At 42.7% G+C, this 20,498-nt stretch overlaps 1 protein-coding gene across 2 annotated transcripts; it reads left to right on the top strand.

Annotated features, from left to right (window-relative positions):
• The first annotated feature begins 279 nt into the window (after nucleotides 1–279).
• On the top strand, nucleotides 280–18,378 carry atg16l2 (ATG16 autophagy related 16-like 2 (S. cerevisiae)). 2 transcript variants are annotated; one of them, XM_026298979.1, is made up of 18 exons: nucleotides 280–560; nucleotides 2,254–2,311; nucleotides 2,854–2,932; nucleotides 3,057–3,130; nucleotides 3,573–3,824; nucleotides 3,945–3,995; nucleotides 4,107–4,196; nucleotides 4,446–4,499; nucleotides 5,322–5,424; nucleotides 9,224–9,329; nucleotides 9,414–9,484; nucleotides 9,608–9,679; nucleotides 9,931–10,051; nucleotides 10,125–10,230; nucleotides 11,435–11,587; nucleotides 11,658–11,705; nucleotides 14,505–14,606; nucleotides 17,677–18,378. In XM_026298979.1, exons 1-18 carry the CDS (start codon nucleotides 437–439, stop codon nucleotides 17,768–17,770), a joined length of 1,758 nt encoding a protein of 585 aa, XP_026154764.1. In that variant the 5' UTR covers nucleotides 280–436; the 3' UTR covers nucleotides 17,771–18,378. The 2 variants fall into 2 exon arrangements, with proteins under 2 accessions (XP_026154764.1, XP_026154763.1); XM_026298978.1 differs by having other exon boundaries at nucleotides 5,319–5,424.
• The last annotated feature ends 2,120 nt before the right edge of the window (nucleotides 18,379–20,498 follow it).

The following is a 20,498-nucleotide window of genomic DNA, read 5'->3' as shown; positions in this document are numbered from 1 at the left end:
CCTACCTCCCCCAGGGGAGCAGTACATGAAGAGGAGGATGGCACCAGAGAAGAAGAAATTAAGGACGTGGGACGTCTGAATTGAAAAATTTATGAAAAAATCCATTCAAAGGTCCTGAGTATCTAGATTAGTGTATTTATAAATCAAAGGATTGTGTGAGCCAGTTACGCACCATCACACTACAGTGGTTTTGTTCCAGTTGTGCTCTTATTTTGGTTATGGTTGGTTTTTCAGGAAGAGCTTAGAGAGGGCTGTGATTGGTCGAGAGACTCAGCCCCGCCCTCCTCAGTGAAAAAGTTTGAAGACAACAAAACAAACAGACAAACAACAACAACAACAAGGCGGAGTAAGATGGCGCCGTGTGGAGAAGCCGGATCTTTGACCCGGAGCTTTCTGTAACATCAGGCCGGGCTGAGCGCGTCATGGCCGCTGAACCATGACAGACTCGGAGGAGCGAGGCGGCGCCGGGTCGGCGGAGACCTGGAAAAGACACATCGTTCGTCAGCTGCAGAACCGAGACCGGAACCAGCACACAAAGTTCCAGGACCTGATCCGCTTCTGTACGATGAACAAGTACAAGTTTAATCTGAAGTCTGGTACTAACGGTCCGGGTGTAGTTAACGCCCGGTCCGGTTCAGGTCGATTTATCTGCCGACAGGGCTCCGAGCGCGGTCACTGGTCCTAACCGAACCGATAACTAATAATCAATAGATTATTATGTCAGGTCTGAGGTTGAGTTCAGTCAGAATGCAGGTCTAAAGTCACAGGTGCCGTGAAAAATGAAAATTTTTTGAATGGAGTCTGGGTTAGAGAGGTTCTTCCTGTTTTCATATTCGACCAACATTCAAAGCATCTAACCTAAAACTGCAGTGATCGCAGGTTGCTGACAAGCTGAGCGTGTTCATTGTATCAACCCAGGGCTGAGACTGAAGCTCTGGTTTCCACTTCTCAGCCCTGAAATCAAAGCTAAACAGTTCTGCTTTCAGAAGTTTCTGAGTCTGGTTTAGTGGCCTCCGACCAGGTTTCACATTCAGCAGTTTAATGCAGTGTAGACAGGTAGAAATCTCACATAAATGTGATTTTTTTTTTTTTTTTTTTTTAAATGGAGTTTGGTTCAGATAAACTGCATAATGACATTAAAAAGAAAAACACTCCCAGCTGCACAGGGGTTATTGCCATAGGTTCCAGCACTGTTTCATTTGAGCCACTTGTTTTAAATGAAATGTTACTTTACTCCACTTCCTTAGGGATTAAAGGCCTGATGTTTTCACAGTTTTCAGGATTCCATCAAAGGTTGAATCTGGATGACATGCAGTCTGCCTGGTTAATATTTAGTACAAGTTTTATTGCTGCCAGGAATCTTGTAACCTCTTGTAAGTAACTAAAAAAATGAGATGGGTTTAGTTTATGTCTAGACTATTCCAGGTTTATCCCAGTTCCCTAATGACAGGATTCTGTCAGGACGTTTTATTGGAACCAGTTAGTTTCAGTAATAACTTCTGATCAGTTCTAAATCGTTTCAGTTGTCAGCTCTGAAATCACAGCACCAAATAGAAATTGAAATTTTTTCTTTTATTGAAGTCTGGGTCGTCTCTGATATTCATCTAACAGGTGTCCTGTCTGCAGTAAACATTTTTGGACCCGAGTAATTTACCAGCTGTGAAACCAGGTAGGATCCCTGAATCAAACCCCGTTCGTTCGTAACAGATGGTGGTTTCAGGGCCACGGTTTCATGGCTGTTAAAAATATTCCAGTCCATAAAAATGCTCATTGCAGGCGGGAACCCTGTGATGTAGATCCTCTAAGACTGAAGTGGAAGCAGTGTTTTAGTCCCTGCACTGACCATGGGTCCAGCTTTAATTTCCACTTAGTCACAGACGGGCCTCAAACCGCTGCTCTGTTCATTCAACAACTTCCTGAAATTGTCAGAAAACTATAACAAATCTTGTTCCTCTTTAAGAAGTGGCTGGTGATGAGTATGCAGCAGGTTTATCACAGAAAAAATAAAAATCCCAGGGATATTTTGGCACAACAAACAACCTCTGTTGCAGCAGATGTTTCTTTTTAAAATCAGGATAAATTAGTTTAGCTATAAATTTAAAATACTTCAAGAAAATGTTGTGTCTCTTCTCAGTTATCTGAATGTTTGTCAGATCATGAATGTTGAGGATTCTTCAGGGAGGTTTTTGGTCCAAAATACTTTAGTTCTGCTCAGGATTCTGTGTCCACTGATGCTGCTCTGTGTGTTTTCAGACACTCAGCTGCTGGAGAAAACCAGTCTGGCCAAAGGAATACTGAGCTGCTCCACCAGGTAACTCATCTGAACACACCTGAGCTCACTCTCAACCTGTGGAGCTGCAGTCTGTGTCCACGTCCCAGCTGCTGTTTTTCCTCCACCGATTCTGATGTTCCCACAGTGTGAACAGACCAAACCAGGTGTTCTCAGATCAGATCTGGTCCACCTCCATATGTGGTCCTAGAGCCGATTCCTATCCGATGTGTGAGTGTGCGAGCGCCGTCAGAACGGTCAGATCCGAATCCATGTGGTTGTTTTAACGTCTCCCTCCTCTGCACATGTGGCCTGTCGTCATCATTCAGTGTCAGAAACATCAACATGGAGCAGTGGGGCAGTGGAGAGACCAGGACGCTTCACATTGGTTGGACATTTATGCATCAATCTGTGCATGGTGGCAGTTTAGGAGCTCAGGGTGTTCACACCAGAGCTTGGTACATGTCCCTGACAGACATGGATCAAACAGCAGATCTGATGGGAACAGCAGGACTCAGGCCTGTCCAACCTGTGTGTGTGTCGATGTGTGATAATCATTGGGTGTGTTTATTTTCTATATGCAGACATACCCCCTCTGATAATGGCAGCTCCATCTCTGCTCTGCTGCACCAGAACAACCAGCTGAGGAAAACCACAGGAGAGGTGAGACACAGCAACAACACAGATCACTTCCACTTCCAGAGGGTCTCGTTATTGTTGATATGACCTTGTTGACTTTTCCCCTCAGTACTCCTCACTCTTCTGTGTTTTTCTGGTTTTGGCTCAGTTGGCCTATAAGGTGGTGGAGATGCAGCAGCAGATTAAAATCAAAGAATCTTTTCTGGATGAGCAGCATGCCAGGTGAGTGACACTCACATGTGCAGCTCTCACACTTTCCTCACATTATAAAGACTGGTTTCAACATTTCAACTCATTTCAATTCCAGTCATTATTTTTTCATTATTCTCCTCAACACATTAGTGTTTTCCTACAAACATTCCAGCCCCCTCAAAATATTCCAGTTCTTGGTTCAAACTATTCCCAGATATTTCGTTTTTTTTCACAAAATCATTTGACTCTTTCAAAATCTTCAGACATTTTTTTTCGACACTTTTGACATTCTCTCAAATTCTGTGGACTCTCCCGTAAATCTCAGACTTTACCTCGATATTCTGGTGTAGTTCCTGAAAGAGACGTTGCTGTTGATTGTTTTTAATGTTACGTTTGAAATCTCAGCGTCACAGCTCCTCAAACCTGGACACTGAAAACCAGACACATCTGACTGCACCTTCTCTGTTCCCAGGCTGCTGGAGGAGGAGTGTCGACTGGCAGTTGCACTTCATGCCCATCAGGAGCTGCAGGAGCGGGTGGATCGGGTGAAGGTGGAGAACAGGGCGCTGAAGTTGGAATATGACACCCTGCTGGAGCAGCAGAGACAGGAAGAGAGAAGACTGAGAGAAGAAAATGACAGAGGAGTACACCTGGTCGAGGACATGATCCACCTGAAACAGCAGGCTGCCGTCCGCATGAACAGCCGCAATGAACGCCGGTCCAGGTCCCTGATCACACCTGTTCTTTACACCCGAACACACCTGTTTTTTTCGGCTGGTCACACTTGTTCTTTACTCCTCATCACACACTCCTGATTTAACGTCTGCCTCTTGTGTTTCAATAGAGCTCGAGCCATGAACCTAACCACAGCCAGGTCAAAGGTCGCCATAGACAGGTGTGATCCACTTGACTTCCATTCAGGATGTTATCTGCGTCTGTCATGTGGACACATTTTAGCGCGATGAAGATTGTGTTTAGCCACAGTCTGTCATATTTTGCATTTCAGCTCCTCCAGCGCTCCTACCTCCAGATCCACATCTCCAAAGAGCGAGGATCAGGACGACTGTAGTGACAGAAGACACACTCGGCTCTTCAGGTTGGACACCAATGCACCTGAAAAATATCAAATTCAAATTTCAAATTTAATTCAGCATGTAAATAAACTAGAGCTCTGTGTGGTAGGATTGTTATTGTATTACTGTTATTTAGTTTTTGCCTCAGTGTGACGTTTTTATTTAAAGTACGCAGTATTTGGTGACCAGCTTAGTGACCGGTACGACTCAGCCCGACCATGATTGAAAACACCTGAGTTCACAAAGATTTGATTTTTCTTTTTTTCTCTCAGATCAGCATCAGTGACGTCACCGAGGTTCCTCAGCTCCATCAAACAGCTGTTTGAGTGAGTCTCACTCTACTGATCTAATTTAGATTTCAGTGATTTCTTATATTTAATAGTTGAAGCAGTACCTCAGTCTCCGGACTATAAGCAAAAACCTACAGGTGCAACAACAACAGAGCTGTCTGTCCCAGCAATATTAGATTCAGCCATAGGGTGTGAGGCTGCTGGAGGATCCAACATTCAGATTACATTTACTGAGGCCTGGAAGATTGAAGTGAGCCCATACTGTTGACCTGTAGTGTGTCATTGAAGCTTTTAGCAGAAACAGTGTTTTATGTTCTGGTTTATTTTTCTGCCTGTTTCTATTTTATTCTTTGAAAATTCAGTATGCCGAGTTTGCTATTATCAGTTCTTATCACTGTGTACTATTAGAGTACTGCAAACTATTATTGAATTACTTTAATACTGAAGAAATCATAAAAATTTGAACTTCAATCTATGACGGACATTAGACTGAAGACAAACACACAACACACACCCATTGTGATGTGAGTTTACAGGTTTTAGTACAATCTGATACAACAGTTGTGGTTTTCAGCTGTTTGGTTTAGAGATGTCATGGTGAAACAACTGCCTGTGAGTGTGTGTGTACTTGTATTGCTATCTTTATGAGTGCCATTTTGAGCATACTTATATCAAAGAGAGGACATTTTCTAGTCCTCACTTTGTTCAGACTCCTGTGTGAGGGTTAAGACTTGGTTTTAGGATTAGGGTTAGAATTAGGTTTAGGTTAGGGTATAGCAAATGCATTATGTCTATGAGTGTCTTCACAACTATAGAAATACAAGTATGTGTGTATGTGTGTGTGTTTTGTATCAGCAGGAAGAGGCGGGGCCGCTCAGTCTGCAGCCTGGAGGAAGACCTGATGTGTCCTGTAGGAGTGTGTGTGTCTGCCAGAGTCCCTGCTCGAGCTCTACAAGTCCTGGTAAAAAGTTTTCCATCTAGACTAGGTCCCTATTTGCTTTGTGTGCGTGTGAATCACTGGACGTGTTTTTGTGGATACGTTGCAACTTGTTTTGCTAAACAAACAAAAAGCTCTGATTTGGCAGGTCTGGAGTTGTTCTTAGAGCAAAGACGTGAGATAAAAGCTGATAATAGTTGCACCTGTGAATTTGAAGAAGTACTTTATTCATCCACAAGAGGAAATTCAATTGTTACAGCAGTTATTCTAATTTAAAGTTATTAAATTTAATATTGTTTAAATTATATTAATTAATAAAGCAAGAAAGTAATTAACTTGTATGTAGAAAAATAATAAAGTAAATATTTATTTTTGGAGGTGTGTGTGTGTGTGTGTGTGTGTGTGTGTGTGTGTGTGCATTATTGTTTATATTGTGGAATTATAGAGTCTTATGGCTGTGGACACAAAATACTTCCTGAATCTCTGTCTTGGCTTTAGGAGGAATTAGTCTGTGGCTGATTGAACTTCCCATTCGCCACAGTTCCTCATGAAGTGGGTGGGCAGGATTGTCCAATATGGAGTTGATTTTGTCCACCATCCTCCTCTCTGCCACAGCCTCCAGACTGTCCACTTCCAGTCCAACAACAGATTTTGCCTTCCTGATCAACTTGTTTAGTCTGTTGGCCTCACCAGCCTTGATGCCACCTACCCAGCACACAACTGCAAAAAACACTGCACTCGCTACTACAGACTGATAGAATATTTTCAGTAGCTTGTTGCACACATCAAAGGAACAGTCTCCTGAGGAGGAACAGTCTGCTCTGTCCTTTCTTCAAGAGTGCATCTGTATTGTTTGACCAGTCCAGTTTGTTGTTAATGTGGACTCCAAGGTATTTGTAGGAGTCCACAATCTCTACTTCCTCCCCAAGGATGGAGACAGGGACTGGAGTCTTTCCTGCTCCTCCTAAAGTCCACTACCAGTTCTCTGGTTTTCTTGATATTGAGCTTTAGACAGTTGTTGTTACACCAATCAACAAAAATTTTTATCAAGTGTCTGTATTCCTCATCATTATCATTATTGATGCAACCAATGATTGAAGAGTCATCAGAGAACTTCTGGAGGTGACAGGTTCCTGAGTTGTAGCGGAAGTCTGAGGTGTAGAGTGTAAACAGGAATGGTGCCAGTACAGTTCCTTGGGGTGCGCCGGTGCTGCTAATCACCACATCAGATATGCAACCATCTAAGCGAACAAACTGTGGCCACCCAGTGAGGTAGTCTTTGATCCACTCCACCGTGTCTGCGGGAACTTCCATATACTGCACCTTTGCACTTAGCAGGTGAGGCTGAATAGTGTTGAAAGCACTTGAAAAGTCAAAGAACGTGACTCTCACAGCGTTGCCCTGCCTCTCCAGATGGGAGTATGCTCTGTGCATTAAGAAGATGATGGCATCTTCCACTCTGATGTGTTCCTGATATGCAAACTGCAAGGGGTCCAGAAATTCAGACACTTGAGACCTCAGGTGTTGCAGGACCAGTCTCTCAAACACTTTCATGACATGTGATGTTAGCGCTACTGATCTGAAGTCACTAAGGGTACTGGGATGGCCTCTTTTTGGTAATGGGACAATACAGGAAGTTTTACATGACTTAGGCACCTTTTTGAGCCTCAGAGAGAGGTTGAATAGTTTCTGTAAAACCTCTGCAAGCTGTCCAGCACACACCTTAAGTACTCGGGGACTGATCTCATCTGGTCCTTTTGCTTTGTTGGTCTTTAGTTTTGCTAGTTCCTTCCTCACCTGTTCTGTGGCAAAGGCTGGACCTGTGTATTGTGTTGATGAGGAGTCAGATGGTGAGGGCAGGGGAGGAGTTATTGGAGGTGAGGTATACTTCAATGTTGTATAGCTGCTGATACAGGAGATGGCATCAGTGGGCAAGATCCCAAGGCATCAGCTAAGGTGGTGGAGGGAGGAGAGATGGTGTGTGAAGACACTTGGTCGGAGTAAGAAGCGGGGGTGGTGTCAAATCTATTACAGAACAGGTTAAGTTCATTAGCAAAGTTTGAGTCTCCTTCCACAGCAGTGTGTGACTTCTTATAGCCAGTCATTATTTTCATACCATTCCACACCTCTTTGATATTATTCTGTCTCAACTTGTGCTCTACTCTGTCTCTGTAGAGCTGCTTTGCCTCCCTCAGCTTCCTCTTGAGTTCCTTCGATGTCCTCACCATGAGCATCCATGAAAAGGTCCCAGTTTGTAACCCTAAAGCACTCCTGCAGGGCCTCCTCAGCATCCTTTGACCAAACCTTCACATACCTCTTGGTAGCAGACTGTCGGGCTTGTGTGTTGGTACTAGATATATTAAGTTGTGGTCTGATCCACCAAGCGGGGAGAGGGCTGAAGAGCTGTATGCCTCCTTCACATTGGCATAAAGGAGATCAAGAATCTTATTTTCTCGTGTTGTACAGTCCACATACTGTTTGAAGTTGGTCAGACTTCCCGAAATACTGACATGGTTAAAATCAGTATTAATTAGTATAAGGGCACTGTGGTGTTTTGTCTGGAGACCAGTGACAACTGTGTGGACGATGTCACATGCACTCTGTGCTCCAGCTGATGGAGGAATGATGCAGGAACAGTCACAACAATGGCGTGTAAAAACTCACGGGGCAGGTAGTATGGCCTCAGTCCAAACACCAACAGCTCAACGTCTGGAGTGCAGATGCAGTCCTTCACTGTCACATGACCAGGGTTTCACCATTTGCAGTTAACAAAAACAGAGAGACCACCTCTTTTCTTGCCACTCTGTTTGCCTCTGTCCGCTCGCACTAGTGAGAACCCAGGCAGTTCAAGCGAGCTGTTCGGTATATTTTCACACAGCCAGGTCTCAGTGAAGAAATGCAAACTACACTCTCTGTACTCTCACTGGCTGCTAGCTAAAGCAGAAAGTTCATCCACTTTGTTGCAGAGTGACCTCACATTCCCCATAATATTTTTTGGGAGAAATACGTTCTACAGCCCCTCCTACGACTCCTCAGGTCTTGAGGGATTTCAGGTTTTATACCAAGAAGCAGACTTGTTCCTTTGAGAGCTAACAGTTGTATAGATGCCATTGCCACAGAAACATATATTTTCGGATGCAGTTTCCATAATCTCCATATGTCTCTCCACAGGAATTAGAAGATCCCAACTCATCCACATTCATCTGTTATCAGAGAGAAAGCATAGATCTTGACTTGACTTGGATTAACAGATAATAATTCAGTAACAAACTTCCAAAAAACAAACAGAGGAGCTGCTGTAACTGGCTGCCACCTAACAGGCACCATTCTAGAAATGAATGGCAGCTATTAGAAGATTTTAAATCCATTCATGACCTGAGGCCTAACTGTCTGTGCAGGTTTGTCAGTTTACATGTTATTTAGTTACCAGAGGTTTCACATCACTCGTCATCTCTGCAGAGACACTTACTGTCTGCTCTGCTGTTTCATTAAGTTTATTTGAAGGCCAGGCTGATACGTTTCCACAGGAGTCAGAACCAGCAGGTGGAGACAAACCACAGACACAAGCAGCAGAGGATGTTTCCTCTAGTGTTGTACCATGAATGAAGAAAATGACAACAAGCAGAAGTACCCGGGATTATCACTGCTACACCTCATCCTTTAACACTTTAAAGCAGTATGTCTTGTATGGAGAAACAAACTCCTGTCACTTACCGTTAGGTCAAAGTTTAAACCAGTTTTCTCTGTAACTGTGTTTGCTGGTGGGATTTCCATGAGTCCAGGGTGTCCTGGAGGATTTCTCTGAACTGACTCTCACCCTCAGGAGGCCCATGAACAAGGCATCAACGCTGTGAAGTTCAGCACCAGCTCAGACCTGCTGGCCACCGGTGGGACGGACCGGGTCATCAAGCTGTGGGAGGTCAGAGCAGGTAACTGCCATTACTTGCCATCATAATCATCATCATCATCATCATGTCCTAATTGTTGTCACAAGGTGTTCTGACATCACTCAGGCTCGCTGACTCACAAAGGGACTCTGGACGGCAGCACTGAAGGGATCACCTGCATCGAGTTCGACCCAACAGTAAGTGCTTAAAATATACTTAAAATATACACCTAGTGGGGCATGTGACAGTCAGGTGTGTGTGACAATGAGACGTTTGATGGTAAGGTCTCTCAGTCTTGTCTGTGGCCTTTCTGTTTCCAGGGTTTGAGGGTCCTCGCAGCATCCTATGATAAGTCGGCCTTGTTGTGGCGGCGGGATGACCCCATTCCCAAGGTAACCAGTACAAACTACCTGTCTGTCTTTCTTCGTTTCACGTCTCACCTGTCTCTGTCTCTCTCTCTCTCTCTACTTGTCTCATCTGTCCCTCTCTCTCTCTCTCTCTACTTGTCTCACCTGTGTGTCTCTCTCTACTTGTCCCACCTGTCTCTCTCTCTTTCTCTCTCTCTACTTGTCTCTCTCTCTCTCTGCCTGTCTCACCTGTCTCTCTCTCTCTCTCTCTCTCTCTCTCTACCTTTCTGTCTCAGCTGACTCTGACAGGTCACAGCAGGAAGGTAACGGCAGCGAGATTCAGCGGTTCACTTCATCAGGTGGTGACAGGAAGTGCAGATCGAACCATCAGACTGTGGGACCTGCACAGAGCTGCCTGTGAGTCTGATTGATATTTGATTGATAACTATTGATGAGGACTATTTACTGACCGGTTGACCTGTCCCTACAGGTGTGCAGTTACTTAGAGTGACGTCATACTGCAGCGACCTGGTCTGTTCTGAAAACTGTATTGTCAGTGGGCACTACGACTGTAAGATCAGAGTCTGGGACGCCAGGTAACAGCAATTTACTCTGCTTCAATGATCCACTGTAATTATCCAACACTTTAATTATCCTACGCTTCATTGATTTACACTTTAAATATCCTACACTTTATTTATTTACACTTTAAATATCCTACACTTTATTTATTTACACTTTAAATATCCTACACTTTATTTATTTACACTTTAAATATCCTACACTTTATTTATTTACACTTTAAATATCCTACACTTTATTTATTTACACTTTAAATATCCTACACTTCATTTATTTACACTTTAAATATCCTACACTTCATTCATTTACACTTTAATTATCCTACACTTCAATTTTTTACACTTTAAATATACTACACTTCATTTATTTATTCCCACTTCTTCACCATTTCACCAAGCCCAATTACACTTTACCATTTACTTATTTGCCACTTTACCACTGCACAGTTTCAGCACTTCACTCCTTCATTCTTGACTTTTTCCATTTCATTTCATTCTTTTACTGTCTGCATTATTCACCATTTTACCACTTCAGCTTTTTTTTTCTTACCCACTTCATTACTTCGTTTCCTCACCAATTCGCTCTTTTATGACTTGGATAGACATCTTCACTCCTTCACCATATCTTCCTTCTCCACTTGAGCACCATTTCATTTCTTCAGACTTCGCCACTTTGACATGTTGTTTATTCAATATTCAACATTTTCCCTTCTCTTACTTTACCTCTTCATTCCTCCATTTCATTTGTCCACTTCAGCATCATTGAGCTCTTTCCATGTTTTCACTTTATAATCATTAGAATCAGTGGATTCAGTTTAATGTAAAATGAAAAACAGAAGAAACACTTCAACTACTTCAACTGTTGACAATGAGCTGCAAAACACGCTATCGAAGCAACACTATTTTCTATTTTGACTTTACTATTTCAGTGAAGCTCTGACTGATTTAGACCCACTGACACCTCTCCTTCATCCTCCCAGCTGTCTCCACGGCGACCCCCGTCTCCTTCTGTTACTTAGCAACCATTTAGTCCACAGACACCCCTCCCCACACGGTCTAAACAAAGAGGTCTGTCCAGCAATAGCACAACAGTATCCAGGCTCCCTGGCACCGTATTGGACGGGGAGCCTTGGGGCTCGGGGTCGAGCCAGGGCTTGAACTGCCAGTGACACATCAGTGTGAGTGAAATGCGTAGAACAAACCGGTTTCTCACATTCAGGGCGGCGAGCTGTGTTCAGGAACTTCCTGCTCAGGGAAAGGTCACCTCACTGGACATCAGTGCCGACCATCGTCAGCTGCTCAGCTGTTGCCGTGACGACTGTCTCCAGCTGGTTGACCTGAGGAGGTGGAGCAACGACCGCATGTGCTTCAGGTAAAACATCAGAGTCGAATAAAGTTTATTGAGGTTGGACAGACTCACTGACTCTGTGTTTCCACCTCAGAGCTGACGGCTTTAAATGCGGCAGCGACAGCACCAAAGCTGTGATTAGGTGAGTTCACTGGTCCACTTCCTTTGCTTCAGCTGCTGGTTCAGACAAATCTGGTTTGCTCTGGTCTCATTTCAGTGTATTGTTATTCATGTAAAACAGTAATTAAAAACTCATTGCGTGGGACTGATTACAGTATATAATTATACACTGGATAATTACATATAATCTATTTCTGCTGCTGTGACCATGTTTTTACAGCTCTTCACTAAACCACCTCATAGACTTCATGTGTTTTCTCTTTTTTCCTCACTAACCACAAAACTCCATGCCAACCGGTGTCTTTATCAGATGTTATTGATATTGTTCTGCCATCACAGATTCCAGAGAAGTTGGCAAACTGTTTAGAGTAAACTTTACGTCAGCCTGGTTTCACAGTAAAACCTTCACCTTCACAAAGTAAATGGACTTGTTCCAGACAATGAATTCTCCCAGTGCTGAGGACCAGTATGACCAGAAAAACACAGAGCAGAGTATTGAGCTTTTTGATATCACATCTTTCTCAGTACTGCAGTTTGATCACCTTCTGATCAGATAAACAGATCATCAGTCAACAGCAACCAGCGACGTAAACACGATTGTAATGTTTTAGTATCCATGATGGCAGGTATCAAGTGTTATCAGACATTGCTCGCTCACCAGCCTAGTTTAGTCACACGTTGCTTAAATTTGAACTAAATCCTCAAATTTAAAAGTGACTAATGTGTGTGCGGATGGTGGAGCTGATTCTCCAGCTGCTGCCATTAAACCACCAGAGAAGAAGAGTGGCTTGAAATGTGGGAACCATGTGGAAAACATGACAGTTTTGTTAGTTCCTCTGTCACTGTGAGGACGGTTCCACACCACGATTACATTAGTTCTCAGACCGTGTCAAACACAGCAGCAGCTTAAAGGTGTTGATGTGCTTTCTGGTGGAGGTGAAATATGACAGTAATGAAATAAAAATACAACAGTAATGAAATAAAAAAATATGACTAATGAAATAAAAAATACGACAGTAATGAAATAAAAATATGACAGTAATGAAATTAAAAGTACGACAGTAATGAAATAAAAAATGACTGTAATGAAATAAAAATACGACTAATGAAATTAAAAATACGACTAATGAAATAAAAAATACGACAGTAATGAAATTAAAATTATGACAGTAATGAAATTTTAAAAGACAGTAATGAAATAAAAATACGACTAATGAAATTAAAAATACGACAGTAATGAAATAAAAAAATATGACTAATGAAATAAAAAATACAACAGTAATGAAATAAAAATATGACATTAATGAAATTAAAAGTACGACAGTAATGAAATAAAAAATGACTAATAAAATAAAAATACGACTAATGAAATTAAAAATACGACAGTAATGAAATAAAAATACGACAGTTATGAAATAAAAATATGACTCTAATAAAATAAAAATATGACAGTAATGAAATAAAATGATAGTAATGAAATAAAAATATAACAGTAATGAAATAAAAATATGACTGTAATGAAATAAAAATTTAGAGGCAGAATCTTGTATCACTGCACTTAAAGTTGGTAAACACTGGTTTACTGAGCTGTTGCCTGTGACCAGGTGACTGCAGGAACATGAGGAACCTGGTTCATGTGAATGTGGAGAAGGTAATGGAGGATGTGGATGAGAGCAGAGTGTGATGACCTGTTATTGATTAACAGCTTCACTCATGGATAATTATTTCAGCATCAGTGATGTGTTTAAATATGTGGGATAGATCAGCAGATTCCAGCAGAAAACACAGAGTGAGAGAGGAGGGAGGAGATGCTGCCTGGTTCATTTCCTGCTGTTTCCAGTGGGACCAGGATGCTCAGCGTCTGTTGAGCTCTCTGACAGAAACACCAAATATATCTGTACATGTCCGAGTGTGTTTCTGTCCAAACACACAGATGCAGTCAGGGCCCCTGCTGGGCTGTCAGCTGCTAATTCACCAGAAACCCTTGCACGTTTCTCTCAAAGCTCTGTGTGACTTGGTGCTAATCAAATACAGAAACATAGGCAGTGATCTGAGACAGCACAGGTTGAACAAACTAACTGTTTTAGTCATTTTCCTTTCTTCTAATCACTGACAGAGAAACCCTTAAAAACCAGCCCAGTCACTTGTTCTATTCCATATTTGACTAATTTAGTACCATGCTCAGATAACTTGCTGAGTACTGACTATTATTATTATAATAAATGTTAGCACCAATATTAACAAATAAACCTGTTGTTTTGTAATTAATCTCTAAACAAATGTCACTGAAATTATAACACTTTAAAATAAAGTGTTTTTTAAATTATAGATTCAATATTAAAATTAAAGGGGTTTGACCAAAAGGAACCAGATCCATTCAAATGTTTCAAACCTGAGCAGACTGAACTGCAGCAGCTTCTTTACAATAAAATCCAGAATCATCTTCTGAAAGCTTTTACTGCAGAAAATGTTTGTATCACATTAAATATTTGAAACCTAAACCCAGCCTGTGCCCACACCTTTAAGGCTTGACCCAGATGAATCCACTTTGCATTGTTGAATTTGAATCCTGAACCTGCTCATGTTTTTGACTCATGTCTAACACTTAGCTGGTCATGTTATGTGCTAAATTACAGAAATGTAAGATGCTCCTTTTGAAACCTGAACACACTAAAACCCAAACACTGACACTTTGACAGGACCCGGTGAGGCCAGTGTTAGGGTTTGTCCTAGCAGAGTTTTCAGTTTAGGTTCCAGGCTCCATGTAGAACCATGTTAGGACAGTACCCTATCAGTCTAACCCGACATTCTGCCATTTCAGTCCGGACGGTTGTTTTCTGGCAGCTGGATCAGCAGATGGTGCTGTTTACATCTGGAATGTCTCCACCGGCAACCTGGAGAGCCACCTCCCTGACAAACACAGGTAACAGAATATTGATCAACTGATCATTCACAACAAACCATTTACTGGAACATTTATCGTCTGTCATGGTTAAATATTTAAATCAGAGGATCTGGGATGCTTCCCTGGGAACCTCTAAACATGATGAAAGTCTATTAAAAACAAATAAGAAATGTTATGTTACTATAAATAAAATAGGTTCAGTGTATTTGCTGATGGACAAACTCCAGTAAACAACACTTTACAAATATTAAATATGTATAAATATTAAAGTGTTCTCCATGAGGTTTAAAATAAAAAACAGATGCCCTAGGATGCCTACCTGGGGAACTTTGTACTATTAAAGAAAAAAATAAGAAAAACTTCCCCCGTTGTTTTACTAATTGAATATTTTTTTACTGTTTCAGTGCTTGTTAAAAACTTTATATGATTAAACAGAAAAAACAGAGGCCTCACGATGTTTCCCTGAGGAACTCCAAATGAACAGTATTTTCTTCTTCTTCTTCTTTTCCTTTTGGCTGATCCCTTCAGGGATCGCCATAGCGAATCATCTGTCTCCACTTAACCCTATCCTCTGTATCCTCCACACCCACACCAACTATCATCATGTCCTCCTTCACTACATCCAAGAACCTCTTCTTTGGTCTTCCTCTAGTCCTTCTTCCTGGCAGCTCTAACCTCAGCATCCTTTTACCAGTGTATTCACTCGCCCTCGTCTGAACATGTCCAAACCATCTCCATCTGGCTTCCCTGGCTTTTTCTCCAAAACATCTAACATGAGCTGTCCCTCTGATGTACTCATTCCTGATCCTATCCATCCTCGTCACTCCCGAAGAGAACCTCAACATCTTCAGCTCTGCTACCTCCAGCTCTGCCTCCTGTCTTTTTCTTAGTGCCACTGTCTCTAAACCATACAACATTGCTGGTCTCACCACTGTCCTGTACATCTTTCCATTTTATTCTTGCTGACACTCTTTTGTCACACATCACACCTGACACTTTCTTACACCCGTTCCAACCTGCTTGCACACGTCTCTTCACTTTTTTTCCACATTCTCCGTTGCTCTGGACTTTTGATCCTTGGTACTTAAAATCCTCGACCTTCTTCACCTCTACTCCCTGTAACCTCACCGTTCTACTTGAGTCCCTCTCATTTACACACATGTACTCTGTTTTACTGCGGCTAACCTTCATTCCTCTCCTTTCCAGAGCAAACCTCCACCTCTCTAGATTTTCCTCCACCTGCTCCCTGCTCTCACTACAGATGACAATGTCGTCTGCAAACATCAAGGTCCACGGAGATTCCTGTCTAACCTCATCTGTCAGCCTGTCCATCACCACAGCAAACAAGAAGGGGCTCAAAGCCGATCCTTGGTGCAGTCCCACCTCCACCTTGAACTCCTCTGTCACCCCTACAGCACACCTCACCACTGTCTTACAGCTCTCATGCATGTCCTGCACCACTCGAACATACTTCTCTGCCACTCCAGACTTCCTCATACAAAACCACAGCTCCTCTCTCGGCACCCTGTCATATGCTTTTTCCAAATCTACAAAGACCCAATGCAGCTCCTTCTGGCCTTCTCTGTACTTCTCCATCAGCATTCTCAAAGCAAATATTGCATCTGTGGTTCTCTTTCTTGGCATGAAACCATACTGCTGCTCACAAATGCTCACTTCTGACCTCAGCCTAGCCTCCACTACTCTTTCCCATAACTTCATTGTGTGACTCATCAGCTTTATTCCTCTATAGTTTCCACAACTCTGCATGTCTCCCTTGTTCTTAAAAATGGGCACCCGTACACTTCTCCTCCATTCCTCAGGCATCCTCTCAATCTCCAAGATCTTGTTAAGTAGCCCAGTCAAAAACTCTACTGCCACCTCTCCTAAACACTTCCATACTTCCACAGGTATGTTGTCAGGACCAACTGCCTTTCCACTCTTCATCCTCTTCAACACCTTCCTCACTTCATCCTTACTGATCTTTGCTACTTCCTGCTCCACAACAGTCACCTCTTCTACTCTGTGCTCTCTCTCATTTTCCTCATTCATCAACTCTTCAAAGTATTCCTTCCATCTTTCCATCACACTTGTGGCACCTATCAACACATTTCCATCCCTGTCCTTGATCAACTTAATCTGCTGCACATCCTTCCCATCCCTGTCTGTCTGCCTCGCCAACCTGTACAAATCCACCTCTCACTCCTTAGTGTCCAACCTATTATACAAATCCTCTTATACCCTTTGTTTGGCCTTTGCCGCTTCTGCCTTCATTTTATGCTGCATCTCCCTGTACTTGTCTGTTCTCTTCCGCCCTCTGTGTCCCACTTCTTCTTAGCTAACCTTTTCCTCTTAACACACTCCTGAACTTCCTCATTCCACCTCCTTATCTGCTTTCCTCTTTCCAGATGACACACCAAGTACCCTCGTACCTGTCTCCCTGATCACTTTAGTTGTAGCTGTCCAGTCACCTGGAAGAACCTCCTGACCTCCCAGAGCCTGTTTCAGCTCCTCCCTGAAAGCCACACAACACTCTTCCTTTTTCAACTTCCACCACTTGGTCCTCTGCTCTGCCCTTGTCCTCTTCATCTTCCTCACCACCAGAGTCATCCTATACACCACCATCCTATGCTGTCTGGCTACACTCTCCCCAGCCACTACTTTGCAGTCACTGATCTCTTTCAGGTTAAAACGTCTGCACAAGATGTAGTCAACTTGTGTGCTCCTGCCTCCACTCTTATATGTCGCCCTATGCTCCTCCCTTTTCTGGAAAAATGTGTTCACTACAGCCATTTCCATCCTTTTTGCGAAGTCTACCACCATCTGTCCTTCTGCATTCCTGTCCTACATACCAAACTTACCCATCACTTCCTCGTCACCTCTGTTTCCCTCACCAACATGTCCGTTGACGTCTGCCCCAATCACCACTCTCTCACCACTAGGTATACCCTGAATCACCTCATCCATCTCCCTCCAGAATTTCTCCTTCTCTTCTAACTCACATCCTACCTGTGGGGCATAACCACTGACAACATCACCTGCTGTAAATGTTGTACTGTTCCTTTAATATCCTACCTCTCTTGTCTCTCAGCTCGTCCATCAGTGCCGTGTCCTGGTCTCTGTCCGGCGAATATGTGGTCAGCGTGGACAAGAGTAAGTGGGCTGTCCTCTGGAGTGACATCTGAAATGACCAATCCACAAAGAGGTCACATTGTCAGGTCAAACCCCCCACACACATCTCATGCTCACAGAGCTGGTAAAACGGGGGGATGTGGGTTTTTTTTAAGCTATTTGTTTACTGGACAAAGGGAACATGAAATGTTCTGCTTTACACTTGTTTACCAAAACTGGAGAGATTTTATCAAGGGAAAACATTAAACTTCATCTACTGCATTTTTAACTGAAAAAGGGAAAACTTCAGCTGAACCAGCAAAACATTAAATTAAAATGATGTCCCCATGGATCTGAGAACTGTCAACGTCAAATAAAGACACAATTTCTGGGAGGATGAGTCAAACCTCAGAAATGTCTGATTTCAGCCAAACAGGAAAATTGAAAAACTCTGGAAAACCAAGCAGGATGAGATAAACTATTTTAATGTTTGTGTTTCTGTGTTCTAACTCTTCAGTTATTTTTCATGGACTAAAGTGAGTGTGGGAACTAAAAGTAGACGGGGCATTCAGGATCCAAACTTAGAGCTGTGAGATACTAACGTGGGATGTTTGGGAACTAAAACAAGTGTAAGACATTCGGGGACTAAAATTAAAGTCTGGTGTAAGGTTTGGGAAAACAAGTTTTGCGGTTTTTATCCTGTGTGGTGATTTACAGTGAGCAGTATGTAGGCACCTCACAAAAACCAATCCAGACAGTGAACAGGTGCGAATACTTTTGACCACCACTATGATGCATTTGGTGACCAGTCGGAACTGCCTGCCGGACTCCATTGAAGCATTTTGCACTCACCAGAAGCCGTCGTTCCTGGTTCTCCTGAAATCCACCACCGTTACCTTGGTCTTGGTGACAGTCGAAAAACAGGAGGTTTCACCAGGTCACCTCTCAAACACTCCACATGATGGGATCTAATTGTGTTTTGGACTCTGTGGTTCTGGTGGCCAAGTTCAGGTCATTTATGACATCAGCTCAGTGAAGATGTTTGTCCTCTCTGCTGACAGACAGACAGATATCTGGTTCATTTTCCTCTAAAAAGTGCATCTCTGGCAGCATCCACCCATCATCTGCCACTTATTCTGTGCGCCTGGAGCCCAGTGAGACACCACTGTGCTGCCTCAATGGTAGCAAAAGGTCTTAAATTGAATTTTTAAAAAAAGCTGCAGTCTGTTGTTGGACCAACTGCCTTGGACTGATACAGGATCAGAGTTTGGTTTTTGCAGGTCTTAAAAAGTCATAGAAAGCACTGATTTCTAAACAGGCCTTCCATTTCAATAACAGCCATAAATAATGTTTTCTTCCTGCTGCAGACAGTGATGTCAGCTAGAAGTTTTTTATATTTGATTTTACCCAAATCTGGTCGAAAAGTTTCCACTGCTGCTGTTCAGATCTTCCACAAAATTCATATTTGCTCCTTTAGTTTATTATAATTCTTTTTAATAGTCTGTCCAGTTGTGGGTGCAGGTTGTGTTTAATGATTAATTAATGACAGTTGTTATATACAGCTTGAAGCTATTGACAAAATGTGAAAGCCAATAAGTTAATGCACTGTGGAAATGGTTGCTGCTTCTTTTCGTCCCATGTGATATTCTGAAACGAGTGGGACCTGCACAGACCCTGTCAGCTGAGATTGTGTTCCTGCAGTAGGAGAGTAGAAGAAGAATGGAAGTCAGCAGCCACTGGAGGAGCAAACGTCTCCAAATAAACGCAGTTTGTGTTTTTCTAGGGACCGATGAGTCAGCCCGGTTCTGATCCTGTTCTCTGACTGCAGCTGCTGCCACTGGATTTACATTTAAAAGGCACTAATCCTCTGTTTGGTCTCTGCGCTTTGAAGTGAAGTCAGCAGCTTCAAAGAAAGAAAACGACGGCCAGAGGCTCTGATGGCTCAGATGTGACTCCCCCGATTCGGGTCGATGTCTAAAATTCACATTCCATGGTTTTAGTTAAAGAAAGCAGCCTGTGACTTTGTGTGGTTGTTGTTTGGCACATATCCCATCCAGATACTAACAGCAGCAGTGAATGTGGTTTAGGTCTTAAAAACCAGCTGCAGACATCGCTGTGAGCAGAGAGAAGCTGCTGTGGAACCAGAGACTGTAAACAGTGACGGCTGTTCTCAGAGTCTGGAGCTGGTTTTTGGAAAAAGACGGGCCTCCCATTGTTGGTGAGGAAGAACCATGTGAGCCAGTGCAGCGGTGTGGCTCCCTGCTGTGTTTTTAATAATTTTTGGACAATGGAGGTCTACGGCACAGACCAATAAGCTGAACCCGGTTCTGGATTCACACACATTACGCTGAGGACACCACATTCATTGGTGCTGTCAGTCTCTGGATGGGATCTGGCCTTAGTGACACACACACTGAATCATCAAATTGATCCTTCAGTGTTTCCTGGCGGCTTCTCGAAAAATCATATCACACCTATTACACCTGAGACAGGTCAGCAGAGTCAGGTGAACACTGTAGTAAAGATCTAAAATATAAACAAGCTGTTTTGTTTTTCTGAGCAGGTCCAGAAATTGTCTTTAATTTATTGTTTTAAGAACACATTTTGGCACCTTTATATTTTTATTTATGTTTTTCTGGTCTCTATCATCCGTCCTTCATCGTTCCTGCTCTCAGGCCTTTATTCTGTCAGATTTCCTGACAAACTGTTGACGTGGCATCATCAGGTTTTAAAAATACGAGGTGACGATGAGGAGGCCACAGGCTGTTCCACACTGAGGATGATCAGAGGAAATGGGGAACA

Source organism: Mastacembelus armatus, chromosome 13 (assembly GCF_900324485.2).
Source record: "Mastacembelus armatus chromosome 13, fMasArm1.2, whole genome shotgun sequence".
NCBI lineage: Eukaryota > Metazoa > Chordata > Actinopteri > Synbranchiformes > Mastacembelidae > Mastacembelus > Mastacembelus armatus.
Note: the sequence above shows the minus strand (reverse complement) of the source record. Positions and strands in the feature narration are given on the sequence as shown.